Below are 17,501 nucleotides of genomic sequence, written 5' to 3'. Positions count from 1 at the left end.
TTTTTGTGAAAAATTGATCTTCTCATCAACAGATACTTTCAGAGTACCCTTCCAGAAACATTGGTGGAAGCTCAGACTACTTTATCACTGATATTTCATTATTAGTCAATAGCAGGTCTGACCTTTTTTGACATAAGAGAAGTTAGAAATTCTGTTTTGCAGAATCCACTTAGGACTGGGGAGAAGTGAAAGCGACTTTGACGTGGGCTGTCATATGATTAGAAGTTAGAGCCACGTGCAGCTGCCTGTGACCTCTCTTTGGGTTGCTTTATCAGGAGCAGCAGGAAGACAATATTAGCCAGGGCACAGAGGCAGTGTGCTTTACACTTTTCCCCACGTTTGCTTCTGAAGTATGGTGTGTGCAAGGAGGAGCTGACAGGAATAACAGCCTGCAGTTCTGTTGTATGGAAACTGTGAATATGCGTTGTCACACCGCACTGTGCCACCTGTAAAGGTTATTTTCTATTCCTTGTAAATAGAATAGTGAAAGTGACCTGCTCATTTGCCTCTGTATTCTATTATTTAATCAGTAAGAATGTGCAGTTAAGAAACTAATTTTTGATGTTACTAACCCAAAAGAGATCCTATCCAAGGGGTAAGGGAAGTCTTAGATCTTAAGACTGTGTAATGCTTTTTAATTACCACCTTCATACCATGAAAGTATTCTGTCCCTGTTGGACAGGACATCTGTTACATCTTTATTGCATATACTTACTACTTTGATATTACATTATATTTACTTCATTAATTTGTTCCTTAGCAGCTTTGAAGATAAGGTTTCTCTGCATCTTTCCTTTTAATTTCCAATAAATGTTGTAGTTGCAGCACTTTTTCTGACAGAACAACTCTGAGAAATAAGGGTAAAACAATGCCTTCTCATAAACTTTTGGAGAAATATTCTGCTACTATTTGCAAACAAAATTGCAACAACAACCATTTTATTGCAAACTTAAAAAAATAAACTGAAAAAAATATAATTTGCTATGGCTGTTCCATTGTAATGATGCTTGAATTTGTGGCCATTTTCCCATGACCCGTATTAAGCAATGGATTTCCATGCTATCAGTATCACTGTGTGGGAATTCTTCACTTGAAAACAGAAACTGGCCACATTTTTCTGAAACGAGGGAGTAGGAGTTCAAATTCTGCAGAGTGACAGGAAAATTTGCTCTAAGCGAAAAAAGCAGGATTTTTTTTGCCAAGAAAAGCTTTTTTCTTTAGTAAATCCATCACCCATGCTCTAGCAGACTTGCCTAAAAAAACAAAACAGCACTTTTGGGAAGTGCTTTGTTAACTTCTAACAGCCTTTTCCACTACTCTTTGGCTTTCTATCAAGCATTCTTGCCAAGTTGAAGTGATGTGGTGTGTTTGGCAGTGACATACTGCTTTTAGGTGCCAGTGGTGAACTATTGCTTGCTAGTAGTTTTCAATATTCTGTGAAAGCCTCATCACTGTTAAATACACTGTTAGAGGTGTTACAGAAGGTAATATCCCATAATACCTTTTGCAGGATTTTCTTTCGAGGTCTTTATTTTTGAAGGAATTTTTTTTTCAGAGGGTTTGTAGGTGGTAGTGTGATGGATTTTCTGTTTTGTTTCTGAACCGGTTTCCTAGGGAAACGAGAGTTAAAAAAGGCTCACAGTCTGTCTGTCTCATTCCTCCAAATAATTATAACCACACAATTTCAAAGCAATTTGTGAGAAATTTAGGCTGCTCCTAGAGCTGTGGAAACTGGCAGTTGGGCAGAAGACTGAGACCTCTATTAATAATCAGGGAAAGGCAAGGAGAACCAAGATGTGCACTGACAGCTCACTGGCCAGTGAGCTTGTGCACTGCTCCAGTGTAGCCACATAATTGGTGTTTCTCATCAGTTTGAGGAATCCAAGAGGTGGGAAGAAAAAAAACAAAAACCAAAGGAACATTTGAGGCTGTGGCAGCAAGGTTGAAGAACAAAAGCTTCATTAGTGGGAATCACTCTCCATTAGCTAATGGAGAAAAACTTGAGTAGGAATTTGTATAATAGCACAGGTAGCAAAAAGTCAGGGAGAAATATTTTATCTTGTGCTGATCTTAATCAGATTTTTGATCACCCTTGTGTACTAACAGAGTCAGCAAATCCAAAACGTATGGACAGGAAGGTAGGTCCTCTTTGGAACCTCTCACCTCATTTAACACTTGCCTAATTCGTTGCAAAATAGCCGATCCATTTGGTGGTTCTAATTTTATATATTCTGGAATTAGTTTATCTGGTCACACTCTTCCACATGCCAAATTAATCAGGAACCATTGGGAATTTGCTTGATAGGGATTATTGCTACCCTGTATTTTTGTATTTCCCATGGAAACCTTTGCCTGTTAAGTCTGTCATGGGTTTCCTGTGATGACTTTGAATAACAAGGATTCGGACCTGCAAATTTTGCTGCAAATACCAGAAGAGCTTCAGTTCCAGCTGGAGGGCTCAGGGGTAGCTGAGATGTCCAAGTAGAGCTCACCAGTGGCACTGAGGGCAAGTCTCATGAGGGTGACATGAGGTCTGCTGGGGCAGTAAAATATTGACCTTGCTTTTGTAGACACAGACTCTTCAGATACCCTGACAAAGGTATTCTTACAATTAACAGTGATGTGAATATATTCTCATTATCAATACTCAAAAAAATAAAGTGTGGGGCAGGAGAGCTGAGAGGAATAGTAAATACTGTAGAATATTTTCCATTTGGTTTTTCATTGATATTTTCCATTTGTTTTTTCATTGCAGTTCCCCAAGCAGGCCTAGCAATTGGAAAGTAAGCCAGATCTAATTTGCTTGTATTCCTTTTTAAAATTTGGTGTTTTCCTGGAAATTTTCATGGAGTTAAATAGCTCAGTTTTGACTCTGTTTATAATCTAACAGGCTGTTGTGTTCTGAGTCTTGTGTCCACAGAAGTGTTCATCTTAAAATTACTGCGGGATAGATAATGTGTTTTTTAAAAATCCAAATGCATTATAAGCTCTTTCCTCTGAAATTAATTTACCTGCCCCTGAATATCTCCTGTTTATACTGAATTAATACTTATTTAATCATGTAGCATCCTCTTACCCAACTTTCTTTTCAAAAATGACTAAACCTGGGGCCAAAATCTAATTGAGAGTATATCTTCAAGTAACACAACTAACACTGCTTGTCTGGTTATACAACCTGTGTTACATTTCTGGCTGCTTTAATATTTATTTAGTTTTGCCAGTAAAGCTGAAAACAATTTAACAGACATCTGTGAAAAATTACAGCATTTTCTAAATAGGGGATTTTGATTTAATAGAGACCAAAGGAATAGTGAGAAGTTACACTATATTTTATCTTCCAAATGAAAAACATGTATCATTTGGAAGTATCTTCTCTTTATCTAAAATATATAATATTTCAAGCTAGGAAAAAGATAGAAAGATGAAAGTCACTATGATACTTAATCTAATTTAAAATATTAAGTGCTTTGTATCTTTGGCTGCCTTTTGAAGAAGAGGAATATCATTGATACAGTCAAGAAATGAGAACATCTGAAACAAGGTAATATATGAATTTAAGAGACAGGATTAGGAAAAATCCCTTTCTAGATTTTAAAAAAACCAAGCCAACTTGGCACACAGTATCATTCTAAATAAGATTTTATAAGAAAGTCTAAACCATCTCTTGGAACAGAAGGGGAGAATGCATGTGACGCAATGTGAAGCACTGGCGATGTAAAATGACAAGAAACAGAAAGCAGCAGGTAATATTTGAATAAAGCCTTCAAGCATTTCTAAAGCTGTCTGTCCTTTTCTGTATATATAATGCAAAGTGTTATGTATAAAATACATACAGGCATGACCTGCCAAGAGGATTTTGGTTTCCCTGGAGACTATCAGTTCTCAGTTGCAGGGGTTGGCTTGGGGAATAAGAGCTATCTTGATAGATCCTAACCTTTCTTCCTGAGGTTATTGGATATGTTGATAAAGATAAATCTTCCTGTGGAAGACTGAATTTATAAAATTCAAATTTTTAAAATGTTCTCTCTAGATTCCAGCTTTTTCTCCTGGCATATATTTATTGTATGAAGCAATTACCTTGTTTTTTGGGGAAAAAAAAAGAAAACCTTGATGGTCATACTTTGGTGTGCCAAGTCATTGATTTTAATCACAGTTATCAGTGTGTTGTGAAAAACGTGCATGAGATCATAGCAAGTGTATTCAGCCACAATTACTGCTTAGTTGACTTACTTCTCCTCCCTTTTCCTCAAAGGTTTGAAATCCTCTTGTCATTTTTCAGTTTGGAAACTAGGCTTCAGTCAGATTTGTGGTTTATAACTACCTTGTGAGTATGGAAAGAAATCCCATGTAATGAATGCAAACTACTTCTCTACAATCTCTGCTTGGTTAAAACTGAAAACAGTAATCTCAAGGTTGTTCTCAGTTGGTTTGGATGGAAATTCATAGATGGGTATATGTACCTTCCTGCTTTTGACCTCCTTAAAGAATCAGCATGTGCAGCATTTTATTGACAATAGGATATAGTGATTTGGAAAGCTAAGAAATGCTAAAAATTCCATTTCAGAGGAGATTTTTCTCATCCAGCAAAGTATACCATAAAATGAATAAATTCTGCATAATTTGAAGCTTAATAAAGTAGACAATTTTGTACTCATCTGAGGGTATTATCTATGCTTTTTACAGTTTTTTTTCTTACTTCAGTGCTATTTTCTTACTGCTTGCTTTTTGTAAAATTTGCAAAGGAACCAGTGTTACTTTATTATATTCTGCAGTTCTAAAATCTGAAAAGAAAATTTGCCAGAAATATGGAAAGAACATTGAAGTGAAGCATAAAGCAGAGAGGAGGAGAAGAAAAGGAAAAGGAGGGGTTATGACAGGGGGAAAAGACAAAGTACATTTTAAAGAGTATGGGAGGGAATGAAGGTTAGGTAGACTGCAGAGTTTGCTGTGAAACTTGCCAGTATTCATTATTGTTGCTGCTAAGAAAAATCACAGGCACATTTGTTAGAGAGGGGTCAAAGCAAAAAGGATGCATCAGCCCTCCAGCTTTTACAATGCCACCAACTTGTAAGATATCAGAAGATCTCTTCAGTGAGTTGGACTATTTTTTGCTTGTTGGGTAGCTCCCCTTACTCTCCTTTTAAAGTATTTGATAACTGGCTGCTTGCTGTGAGACATGACTTGCTGCACTGCTGGTGAAGGTGATGGGAAGTCCTGTTTCACTTCTGCTTAAGCTGTTTAAGAGAACAGCAGTCAGTGTTAGACTTTGGCAGCTGAAGTATTGCCATCAACAGATTCATTTTGTGTCTGAACCACATTTAGGAGAGCCAGTACTTTGGGGGGCTGTGGGGGGGATGGGAATACATGTCTATCAGCATGCTGGTCCCTCCTGTACTTCAGAATTAAACCTTTCTCTCCTCTGTAGTTCAATGTAATACTCATCTTTAGGAACTTATGCAGTCTCTAGCAAGTCTATATGGATAAAATGTAACTTTGAACACTTCCTGTGTTATGTTGGACATAATTGGCATTTCCTTGGTTTTGTGATATGTAAATTACCTGTCTTTGTTGTCTCTGTGTTTGGTCTGGATCAATTTAGGAAGTAGAACCAAGGAGGAGGGAATGGCAAATAGAAAAGATAGCATTTTGAAGAGCTATTCAAGTGCAGAAGGGATAGGATTTCCTAGGTTTATTTCTGTGCAAGTTTAAAGGAGAAGTCCCTCCCCTTTTCCACTGTTTTTAATTTTTCTTTTTGCACAGTCATTAATCCTTTTAACCTCTAGTAGGTGGTCTTCTGTTTGCTCATTTTGTATAATTCTGCCCACAGGCTAATGGGTATAAGCTGTGAGTTGTTTAAGAAGTGCTTGTTAATTTTTTTTAGGTTGCTAAACTTCAGTTTAGTCATTGTTTTTAACTTAGTGGAGGAGATAGCCTGGGTATTTCCTTTTTTTTCTGAAACACCAGAAGTTAAGCCATCCCATGCATAACCTCATCATTGTGGCAAATATACCCTGTTCTTAGGATACTTATCTTCTACTTGAAAGACACAGAAATGAAACTTTGGCTGGGCAACAAGCAAGGTAACTCACAGATGCAATGGGATTGGACAACACATTTGATCAGATAAGTTCATGTAGTCTCATTGCATCTGTGAGTTATCTTAGTACTTTGTCAGTTTGGCTAATGCGTGTATCTGCTGTTTGCTAAAGGGGAGAAAAAATGTTGTGTACATCTGTGTGTACCTTCATACATGTATATGTACATTTCTATGTATTTATATGCTTTCTAAAGGTGTATATGCAGTTTCACAGTCTTTCTGTGGATTTTGTCCCCTCTACCACTTTAAGATAAAGTGTTTTGCTTTTGAATATCTTTAACTTCCATTATTACATTTTCACTAAAAGTAAATACTAGGAGCTTATTGAACAGACACCTTCATTTATGAAGCACTGGCTGCTCTTGCATATCCATCCTTACTTTCTTTTATGGGGACATTTATTGTATTTGTCTTCAAGATTGAAAGAAAAACCACTGAGAATGTAATTTAGAATAACTGAAAAATCCATGAGTTATATTAACATCCAGTATCTTGCCTCTGTTAACAGTCTGAGGAGTAGTGCACCAATACTATCTATCTTCTCTTTGAAATTAAAGAACCTATAAATGCACCTCCTGGAATCTCAAGCTCTGCTCAAAAGGAAGAGAGACAGTAGTACAGCTTGTATAGTTGTTGCTCCAAAAGCTTGAGCTGTTAGCTCATTGAATTCTAGAATTAGTGTCTTTCAGGTAATTCAAACCATGTTATAGTGTCACAAGCACCATTATATTTTCTGCTAGGTTAGTTTTACTGCTTTAACATCTGTTGGGTAGGTTTTAGTTCAGAAACAATTATTGGGAACTCATCACAAAACTTGCTAGAATATGTATTTACTGTTTTATGTTCTTTAAGTTACATTACTGGTAGGTTTGTCTTTATTTTCATTAGAAGTACTTTGATAGCTTTGTGTTGGTAGCAAGACATCATTTGTGGGTTGAATGAGGAAAGAATAATTATAGTTAAGTGAGAGTAGCATGGTTGCATTGTTCTGGCCTACAAACAATTTGTGCTGCTTGAAAGAGTTCCTTAGTGTTTGTAACAAAGAATGAAAAATGTACAATAAATGGCTTAATATTTTTTTGTGTGTGTGAGAGTGACACTGAATGGAAATAACCTTCTCTCAGGATGAGTCTGTAAGTGTTTTGAGAATATTCAAGTACCAGTTTGCTGTCTTCCCTCCAGAGTAAAAAATTGGCCTTAGCAAGCCTGAATAGTTGGAAAGGATCATGATCTGTATTCCTTCAGCTGTTCCAAACTAACTGCTGAATAAGTCAGTGAAAAGTGCCTTAAAAACTTTCTTATTTATAGGACAGAGAGGGGATATTTTCCAGTCTGTTCTGCATTATAAGAAAAAAGCCAACACTTCACAATAGGTTGTTACCCTGCACCTTCCTTCGCTTAGATTGTGATGATCCCCAGCTCTCTGAGGGGCTGTGGTACCATTCAGCCCTCAGGGCCTGCACAGAGAAACCCAAGGACTCTGGCAAACCAAAGGTGGCCTGACAGGATGGTCCTTCATTTAGCAGTCAGTGCTCAGCTCACCCAAACCAGCTGCTCCTAGAGACACGGGTTTGTTTGTGTATCCTGGCTGTTGTGACTGCACCTTCTGTCAATGCAGTTCTACCTTCCCTCAGGAAATCACAATTCCAGTAATACAGGTAATTCCAAAATTTCAAGTGGAGTGGAAATTCATAGCAACACTGAAAATGATGTGCTTATTTAACCACTTTGATCTTGTAAAACATGAATACATTACATTGATTTCTGAACATTACCCAAATTAAAACCTTTGCTGCAGTTGATGTGTTCTTACCAAATGTTTTAAGGTAGGTGAAACTGCATCTTTTCTGGGTAAACTTTTTAGTTAAATTTCTTTGACTGGTCCTAATACAGTGTTTTGCTCTTCTAGAAGTCAGTCTGCTGTTGATTTGATTTCTTTAAATTAGATTAAAGTTGCTGGAAAGAAATTGATATTGAATTAAGGAACAGCAGTCCTCATACTAAATAGAGGAAGCGTGCTTGCCTTGCAATTCTACAAATGACCAGGACTGTTATAAACAGTCATGAATGTGCTCACAAAGTGCCCTGTGTGAAAACGTGCAAGATTTTCTGGACTTGAGTGCTCTCCTACGTGCTCTGTGTAGTGCAGGAAAGAGATTTGGATGCTTTGGAAGGACAGGAGCACAAAAATTGTGCTGAGTAGGGAGGTGCATGGAGGTAGGGAGTAGGAGTGACAAAGTATGTAGTGTGCCTGAATGTTTGTTTCTTTATAGCTCACAGGCTCAGTCCTGCTCAGAGGCAACTTATGTGGCTTTGAGCCCTCAGTGGGGAGGGAGAGCTGCACTGAGGTCACCCCTGTGGCCCTTCTGTCAGGAACTTCCCTCTTCTGAGGAGGGCTCCATGGACCCTGGGCTCCCCTAGGGAGGAGACAGGAGGACATAATTCTTTCTGTGAGTGACCTGAAGCATCTGTAGTTTGGTGGAACGACCTGCAAGATTTGTGATGCTGGACAGAGGAGGTACAGGAGGAGCATGAGTAGGTCCATAGTTCACTGGCTGTGGGTGCCTTGAGCAGGGATTGCTCATAGGAATGGCCATGGATTGGGAAACAGTCTCATCCTGCACTTTGTAAAAGAAAACAGTTGGACCTGTATTTCTTGAAGGGTCTGAGCCTGATAATACATGTTAGGCCTGGTCATATGACATGGAGTGCAAGTTTGTGGATGACAGCAGGCTGAGTGGTGCAGGTGACACACCAGAGGGATGTGGTGCCATGCAGAGGGACCCTGCACAAGCTAAAGGAGTTGGCCCATGTGAACCTCATGAGGTTAAAGGAGCCAAATGCCAAGTCCCACACTTGGGTCAGTGCCACCCCGAGTACCAGCACGAGCTGGGGATGCAGGGATGGAAAGCAGCCTGCTGAGAAAGGCCTGGGGATCCTGGGGATGAAGAACTGGACATGACCAAGCAGTGTGTGTTCAAAGCATCCATAGCAGAGTGGCCAGCAGGTCAAGGGAAGGGATTCTGCCCTTCTCCTGTACTCTGGTGAGACCCAAGCTGCAGTGCTGCATCCAGCTCGGGGGCCTCAGCAGGGAAGGACATGGACCTTTTGAAGCAGGTCCAGATGAGGTTCACAAAGCTGCTCACAGGGCTGGAGTACCTTCCCTGTGATGAAAGACTGAGACAGTTGAGCTTGTTCAGCCTGGAGAAGAGAAGGCCCCAGAGTGACTTTATTGTGGTCTTTCAGTACTTAAAGGAGGCTTGCAAGAAAGATGGAGACAAACTTTTTGATAGGGTGTGTTGCAGTAGGAGGAGGAGTGATAGTTTTAAGCTAAAAAGATAGATTTAGATTGTACTTTAGGAAGACATTTTTTTACAGTGGGGATGGTGAAGCACTGGAACAGTTTCCCAGAGAGGTGGTGGATGCCCTAACCTGGAAACATTCAGGGTCAGGTTGGATGAGTAACCTGATCTATTAGAAGAGGTCCATGGGCCTTGCTGTGGGATTTGGAGCAGATGATCTTTAAAGAGCCTTCAACCCAAACCATTCAGTGATTTCATGGAATAGGAGTAATATGGATGCAGCTACCAGGTAACTGAGTTGCTACATCACTTAATAGTGTAAGTCTGTTGAGTTTGCCAATCTGCCTTTGTTTCAGACCCCATGATGTGTCACACCTTGAGCAAAGTGTTTTCTTCTGTACGTGGTGTGGACAGAGAATGTGTACAATCTACGTGGACCCAGATTTGATCTTTGATTGTTTTAATGCAAAGGCAGAGGGACTGGAACTAGCTGATCTTTCAAGTCCCTTCCAACCCAAACTATTTTGTGATTCTATGAAAAAGGCTTATTTAATGTTCCATAATAAATTGAGGAACATTTAAAATGCAGATGAACATGAAAACTTTAAAAGGTAACAAGGAGTAGTTAAAAGGAGTCTCCATTATTTTTGTGGAACATTTTCACCTGTAATGTGAACTGTCATTAAGGGCTTCATCCGCCTTTAGCAGCTGTGACTGAAATAAGAGCATAAAGGCTTAATCAGAAAAACATGTTGAAAAATGAAGACCAAAAAATCCCAACACTTAATTGTTGGGGTAAGCAAACTAAGCTAATGTTACAGGGTAGTAGATAGACAGGATAATAGAAATTTAAAGTAGAACTATATGCTTGCTGTTTAAAAGAAAGTATTAAGGATAAGTGCCAAGAAACCAAGACCCAAATTTGACCTCAGATCTGACCATTTCAGTAAAGAGAAATGAAATAAATGCCTTGTTGGCATTTAACGTTTCAGCTTTTCTGAGACATAGCTATCATTCACATAATAGGAGATTAAAAAATAATAAAATTCATTTTATCTTTGTCTTAAATGTAAGTGTCAGGAAGAGGAAGTTGCTGTTTATCAAATAGAATAGAGTTAAAATAACGTAATTCTGTTGAGTACATACATAAAGATGTCTTGTACTTGATGATGGGTATCATTAAGCATAGGCTAATAGGTAAATCCAGGGATTATTTTATAAGGCATACTATACTTTTCTTTCTTACAGTGTTGGTTTACAGCATCTCAAAGGTACTCAAATCTATTGTTTTAATACACAAAAATCAGGCTACTTTTTATAGACTGTTGCTGTAACTCCCTTAGTACTTGATCAGGAGGTGTCTCCCTCATTAGTGTGGACTATAGCACAGTTGTCAGAGGTCACATGAGATGCTTCAGTTTAAAGCCAGTCAGTGGCTGTTTGTTCTCGGTGGTAGAAGCCCTGGATGATCCACTGGGAGGGAAAGAGGAGCTCCTTAACACAGGAAGAAGCCCTCTTCAAAATTTGTCTTCCCAGTCTTGTTTCTCAGCTTGCTCTTAGTCCCTCAGGATCCTGGTAGTAGTCTGTGCCTCCTTTCTCTTTTTCCCATAAATTGCTTTTTGGAGCTACAGAAATGACCACTTTCAAATACACATGAAAACCTGTAGATTTTTATGGAAATTCGCTCCTCTTAGTGATTTCTCTGTGGTAAGATGAGGGTAAGTGAGAATATCTGGTCAAGTTTTTCCATTAGCAGCAAAGAATGCACAAGTCCCTACACCCAAGAAAGTCACCTTACAGATATCAGTCGTGTAACACAAACTTTCTTTCTTTTTAAAGAGTCTGTAAAGTTGCAGTCTTCTGTATGTATCAGGCAACAAACTAATTTATCTGGTGATCCGGTCCAAAGGCAGCTAGCACTACTATTTCCACCTTCAGCCTTAACCAAAATGAAGAATGTGTCTTCATTCATTTACATTTAAGTTTCTTACATAGTCATCTAAATGATAAAGAAAGGAATCTTCTGAGGCCACACTGAGAAATACAACAATAAATGTACAAATATGGACCAGAACCTAAAGCTTAGAGCCACTGCAGTTCAAAAGCGAAAAAGAGGCTGATAAAAGAAGTCAGCATTATCTTTTGGCAAAATAAAGGCTTATAAGCACTGGTGTTATGCAAGTTTTTATTTAGTTTTTCATTTGCTCTTTTACCTTAAACTAGTCCCGCTTGTACACAATTCTGGGCTTCCTTTTACTTCTAAAATGATATAGTTAGAATTCTCTTTAACAACTAAACCAAGCATTTTAATATATTTTACTGAAAATCGGGTAAGGCTTTCTGAAAATGTTAGCATTTTTCTAAGGTAAAGTAAGGAAAGACTAGATTGACAGCTGATTTGATAAATCAGATGTTTCCAAGTAGGCCAAACTTACAGGTATGCACTGTAGAGGAATTAGCTGAAGAAATAATTGAAATTTTATAGTTTAAGATTGAAGACTGTTGAAGAATGAATACAACTCTGTAGCAAAATGTGATGTCCTTTTTTAACCTGCATTGAAAGAGTTTTGTGAGATTGTTAGCTCAACTTAATGCCCAGAAAGATACTGGAAAAAACGTGTTATGAAATACTCAGAGGATGATGTGTAGCAGGGATTTCTGGGGAGGAATCTGCACAACTCAAACCAGTTGGAGAGTAACAAGAATGCACAGCACAAGTCTATAGGTCCAGAAAACTCATAGACCTTGTGGGCATCAGTTGTGTAACAGGAACTTGTCTTTCTGCTGTGGAGGATCTCTAGTCTGAGGAGAAATCAGCAGTAGTTCAGTGTCAAACCAAAAAGATGTATCAGCTGTAAGGCTTAAAATTGTTCTGGTCAGAGTCTGTTAAAATTCATGGTTTCCATTAACTATTGTAGCAATGACTGCTGAGTATGTTTATTACAATTTGCCAGTCTGAGAAGTGCTGTTCATTCTGTGAAAGTCAGAACCCAGAATGGCCCTTGAGAACTGAAAGGAAAAATCCTAAAATTCACAAAGAACAGGAAAATTGGCCACTGTTAGTTATGGGGAGAAGAATTTCCTTTGGTTTTTTTTCCCCTGGGATGATGTAAACTGACATAGGATGTAGTAAGCGTTAAGAGTTTTCCATTCTCCAGAGCAGTGGTGAGGATCACTGTGGTCAGAATTAGGTACTATGCTTGAAGAAAAATGTGGACAGTTGAAGAGAATCAGGGGAGAACATCAAAAGTTACTTAGAAATAAAGAATACAGGAGAACAGGAGCATTGAAAGGACTGAGTTTATACAGTATAAAGAAAGTAAGATTAAAGCATGAATGGTGTTAGGAGTTATGAAATGCTGTTGCAGAAAAGGAATACTCTAGTGGGGAAGTAGCAATCATGAATTTAAGAGAGGGAAATTTGGGCCATGTGCTAGGAAAGGGTTTTAAGTAGGAAGAATAGAGAAGTGCTGAAAAATGACTTCAGGGGCTTGTGGAATTTCCATTACTAAAGGTTTTTAAAAATAGATGAGAAAAATGGAGAAACAACTAAACTAGAACTGATCCTGCCTCTAGGTAGCAGGATGAACTAGTTGGATGATCCCACCCATCTCTATTTTCTATTAAGTTTCTTTTTTAATCAAGTTACATCCCAAGGCTCAAATTACATGCATTTCCACACTTTTTCCTCATGTTTAGCTTTCAGGAGGAAGCAGCCAGTCTCCCATGTTAATGACTAGACTTTTTACTAATCTTACTCAAGCTATCCTCAGAAGAATCCTGATGCTACATACATACTCCAGGCGAGCATCAGTTTTCATAGGGGATGGTTAAAAATTGGAGCACTCTGAGCAGAATTAACAGTACTGAGTAGTGTTTAGTCATTCCATTGTATCCAAGTAAACCCCTCATTTAGAAATTAATTACTTGCAGTGTAGTCAAAAATAATTGGAGTCTCTGAGTACAAGAGGAAAAATGGAATTCTCTAAAATCTGGGTTTCCCTATTTTTATCCCCAGTAGGCTCCAGTAAGTAACTGTTTGGTTTATTATTTATTATGCATTATTCATTGTGCCATCTCTTTTTATGACTCTGAAGTGATTTGTATGCTGTTGTAGAAGGTAGAGCCCTATTGTCTGTCAATGTGCATGTTGCATGGATCTCATTTTATTTGTAAAAATAATAAAAAATTCTACATCTTAAACTCCTGGTCAAAAAGTTCCATTATTCCCTTCTGGAATGTGGTCTTACATGAGGAAAAAAACCTACTAAGGAGATCTATTCTATTATTATTTAAATTATTCCTTGGTATTATTTGGTTTGAATATTTATTAGTTTTTTGATAACTCCTTAAATTATTCATAAAGGGTAGCTATACAGTTTGATGGAAAAAGCAGTACAATGAAACCTTATTTTGCATTGCCCACTTATTTCATACAAACTATTCTCCAGTGCTTTTTTTTTAGCAAAGGCTTGCAAGGTGCTGGGAGCATTTGTTGTGTTTCTTTCCGCATCCCCTCCCCTTCTTCAGTGGGAGGGAAGAACACCCAGGACCTCACCACCCTGTATGCCCTGGTGTGGTTTAGCTGACGTAATAAATATCCTCCAAGCGAGATGGAAATGAAGAGGCAAAGGTCAGGAAAGAGAGATGTCGTTTCCCATAAAATATGAAAGGTGTATGAGGAATTACTGATGTAGAGAAGAAGAGAATAAAAGATTGTTTTAGGTGATTTATGGGATTTTCTTTTGAATCCCACAAGACTCCAAAGAAATAAGGGCAATTGCCATACTGACTGAAATATCCATGTGTATGTCAAGTGTCTGACAGGAGTCAGCAACAAACACTTGACAGGATGGCATAAAACCTTGCAGTAAGCAGATTGGGGAAGGATTATTTTCATATACTATGTCTCATCCTCACCTCTAATATGTATTGGTTTGCTTAAACCCTGAGGTATAAGATTTAGTGTTTATTCTAAAAGGTTTCTCATTGCTATAGGTATGCATCACTCAATGTTCCTATTATCAATATACCTACAAAATTCTCTTCAGACATTTTGGCAGATACTTGGTCTCATCAGCATCTTGCATCAGAGATCTCTTAGTCTGATTTTGTGTAGATTGATACTTCTTTTTATAGCTTTTGAATTTGACATGTTCTGCCTTCATTGACTCTTTTCTCTTGTTTTGTTTTTTTTGACTCCTGGCTCACTCTTCTTTACTTGCATTACTATGACAACTACTAAAACCTAGAATATCTTTTGACCAACTGCCTTGTTTTTATTAAATTCTTCGACTAATCTCTGCCAGGCTGTGTAGTGGATTTGGCATTTTAATGTATCTGATTTCTTGTTTAATTGCGCGAGTCTCTTGTATAATACAAGTCCTTCGCCAAGAGAGCCTGCTTAAAATCTGAAATACAAAATGGGTCTCAGAAAAGGTCAGTTTTGGTGTTAATATTGTAGATCAATGTGAAGCTTACTTGACTCTGAAGAGTCTGGATTTTAAAAACTATGATAGTCCAGTGTCGGATTATTGACCAATTTCTTTTTGTTTCCAGCTGAGCTGCCAGGATCATCTGCAATCAAGCTCTCCTCCTTGTATGATCTTCCAGCTCAGCTGGAAGAATTGTACCAGCAGGGCTTTGTCTTGGCTGCTGTCCACCCTTTTGTGCAACCAACTGATGAAAAAGAGAAAACTCCCCAGGAACAAATCTTCAGGGCCGTGCTTATCAAGAAAACAGAAAGGTAAAGCACTTCCAGTGAACTGGGATAAAAATAGACAATGTGATTTCCTGCTGAGTTTTGACCTACATCAGGAAATTATAGCAGAGTTTACTGTGCAAGACTTGATTTTTTTTTTTTTGTGGGCTTGAATAGGCTTAACATGTTCTTCATGTTTACAATTTGTCTGCAGTTTGGCAGGCGACTTGGAGAATAACAAGTTGAAATATGCTCTGTATTTTGGGATGTGTTGTCATGAGAGGCAAACAAACAAGCCCTATGCATGACAGTTTGTGAGGATGGTCTTGTTGGTACCCTTTAAAAATTTATTAGATTAAATTGTGACAGGAGAATTGTTTGCTTAGAAAAGGCATATTTTGTGTTTAGACGGTTACAGTTAACACAATTAATTTGAGAACTGTAGTGCTAACGCATACTTCTTAAATTTATGCATAGACTTTAGGCCCTTCTTTCCTCTAAACAGTACAAGTTTTAGTCAGTGCAAACTCCATCAATAAAAAGATTTCTTTCCTGCTTTGTGCACTTATTAAAAGGCATTAAGAATATCTTACATAAAATCTGAAGATAGATGAAGAAACAGGAATTCTGATCTTTTATGATTTAATTTAATTTCTAAAAAAAATCCATAGGATGTGCTGTTAAATAGCCCAGAAGAAAATTGAAATGTGGATATTTGCACACATATGATTTTTAGTTAATGATTTAAAACCTAATTTAATATTATCTGACCATCCCCAACTCTGCAGCTACCTGTATTGTTGCAGCCATTCTCTCCAGTTTCCTACATCAGCTGCATTCCCCAGTCCAGCCCTTCTTACCATGACCAATTCTGAAGGCTGGCAGATAATTAAACCTCCATCTGGCAATCCTGGTCCCTCTCTTTGTGCTGATGCTTGAAGAAAAGGACGTAGCTGGTTTATACTTCTATTTAAAAAGCAAACCATTCAATTTGCTTCAGTTGATAGAGGCTATGGACAGAGTTGAAATTCAGCCTCTGACCTAAGGAAAAAGTTCTGCATTTTGTTAGCAAGTGTATGTAAGTGTTAGATGTCACAGGAAATTTGAGCTTCTAAAATAACTCTAATTTTGCCTTGACTTGATTTTAGTGTGAATACAGAACTTCATGCTGGCTTGCTTGTTATTATTGTTTAAATGGCTACCAGTTTTATGGTTAAAGCATAGAATGTTTGGCTGAACAGTGGACTTGAGTGATGGTGGGCTGAGATTGCATGGTTTTGGGGCCTTGTCCTCCCTGCCTACACATGCTGCAAGCAATGAAAGTGTTTACATGCATGAGTTTGTAATGCTAAGTAAGTGCTTAAGGACTTCTGTTGGTTAGGGGTCTTGAGGGTTCAACATCTTCTAGGTCTGAGCTCTGAAGGCCTGTCAGGGGAGAGCCCATTCCTTCTCACTCATGTGGTCCTCAAGCCAGAGTGCTCAGTGTCTCTGCTCTCACACTGTGTCCAGTAGTTCTCTTCTGTGCAGAGGGATTGTGGAAGAGTACAAAATATTAATTGCCTGCTCACTCACTTGGGTGCCAGTGTCACAGGCTTTAGACAGCTGTAAATGACTGTACAAAACTGAAGAGAGGAGAGAGTCTTGAACCAATTATATTTCCTTTTACAGTCAGAGTCCATTTCTCTGCATTTTCTTATCTGTCATTTTTGACTGCCTAGGGAAGCGGAAGGGACGTGGTGAAGCAGGAAAAAAACAAGTACCAAAAGGAAAATTACATCAGTTTGATGTTTCATGTAGCTTAGATGTGCCTGATTTTGGCCGAGAGTATGGAAACAGCTTCTCCCATAGTGTGTGAGTGCAACAAATATTTGCATTGCCAAGTGTGATGAAGAGAGTGGGTGTTGCACAGATTTCAGATAACTATGGCCTGCATAGAGACCACCTGTATCTGAACTGCAAGTTCATGTCATTCCACAAACAGCTGGGGACTGAAAATATCTAACAGAATGAAGAAAAAAGACCTACTGTAATTGTTTTAATTAACCTTTCTCATCACACTGCTGATAATGATGAAATTATATTTTTCCCCCTGAGAACTGTCAGGTGTCTTGTCATCTCAAGGCAGTCTCTGTATATCACAGTTAAATCATGGGTAGAAATTAGATCTGCTTAGGCTAAGATCAGATGAATGTTTATTTCTGTCATAAGATTTTAGGAGTAAAAGTAGTCCAGCCACAGTTGTAGGATCACTGGTAACATCATTTATGCTGTGGAGTACAAATCCATCCCTCTGGTGGTATGGTGTTTATGGGGAGCCAAGAGTCATAAAAATCTCTGTACCTTGGTGTGGAGCCCAACCTTGGGGGGCCTGGGCACTTCCTGCAGAACACCTGAGGCTGCA

General features: G+C 38.4%; 1 protein-coding gene across 3 annotated transcripts in view; it reads left to right on the top strand.

Annotated features, from left to right (window-relative positions):
* Nucleotides 1-17,501, top strand: part of RFTN1 (raftlin, lipid raft linker 1) — a 96,428-nt gene that overhangs the window by 25,891 nt on the left and 53,036 nt on the right. For all 3 annotated transcript variants that reach the window (XM_054274219.1, XM_054274217.1, XM_054274218.1), the window contains exon 3: nt 14,959-15,145. In XM_054274219.1, the coding sequence (XP_054130194.1) occupies nt 14,959-15,145 (187 nt within the window). The remainder of the gene's footprint in view (nt 1-14,958; nt 15,146-17,501) is intronic.

This window comes from Melozone crissalis, unplaced genomic scaffold (genome assembly GCF_028551555.1).
Source record: "Melozone crissalis strain CALT ecotype California unplaced genomic scaffold, PUWL_Pcris_2 ptg000016l_1, whole genome shotgun sequence".
In the NCBI taxonomy this organism is placed as follows: Eukaryota; Metazoa; Chordata; class Aves; order Passeriformes; family Passerellidae; genus Melozone; species Melozone crissalis.
Note: the sequence above shows the minus strand (reverse complement) of the source record. Positions and strands in the feature narration are given on the sequence as shown.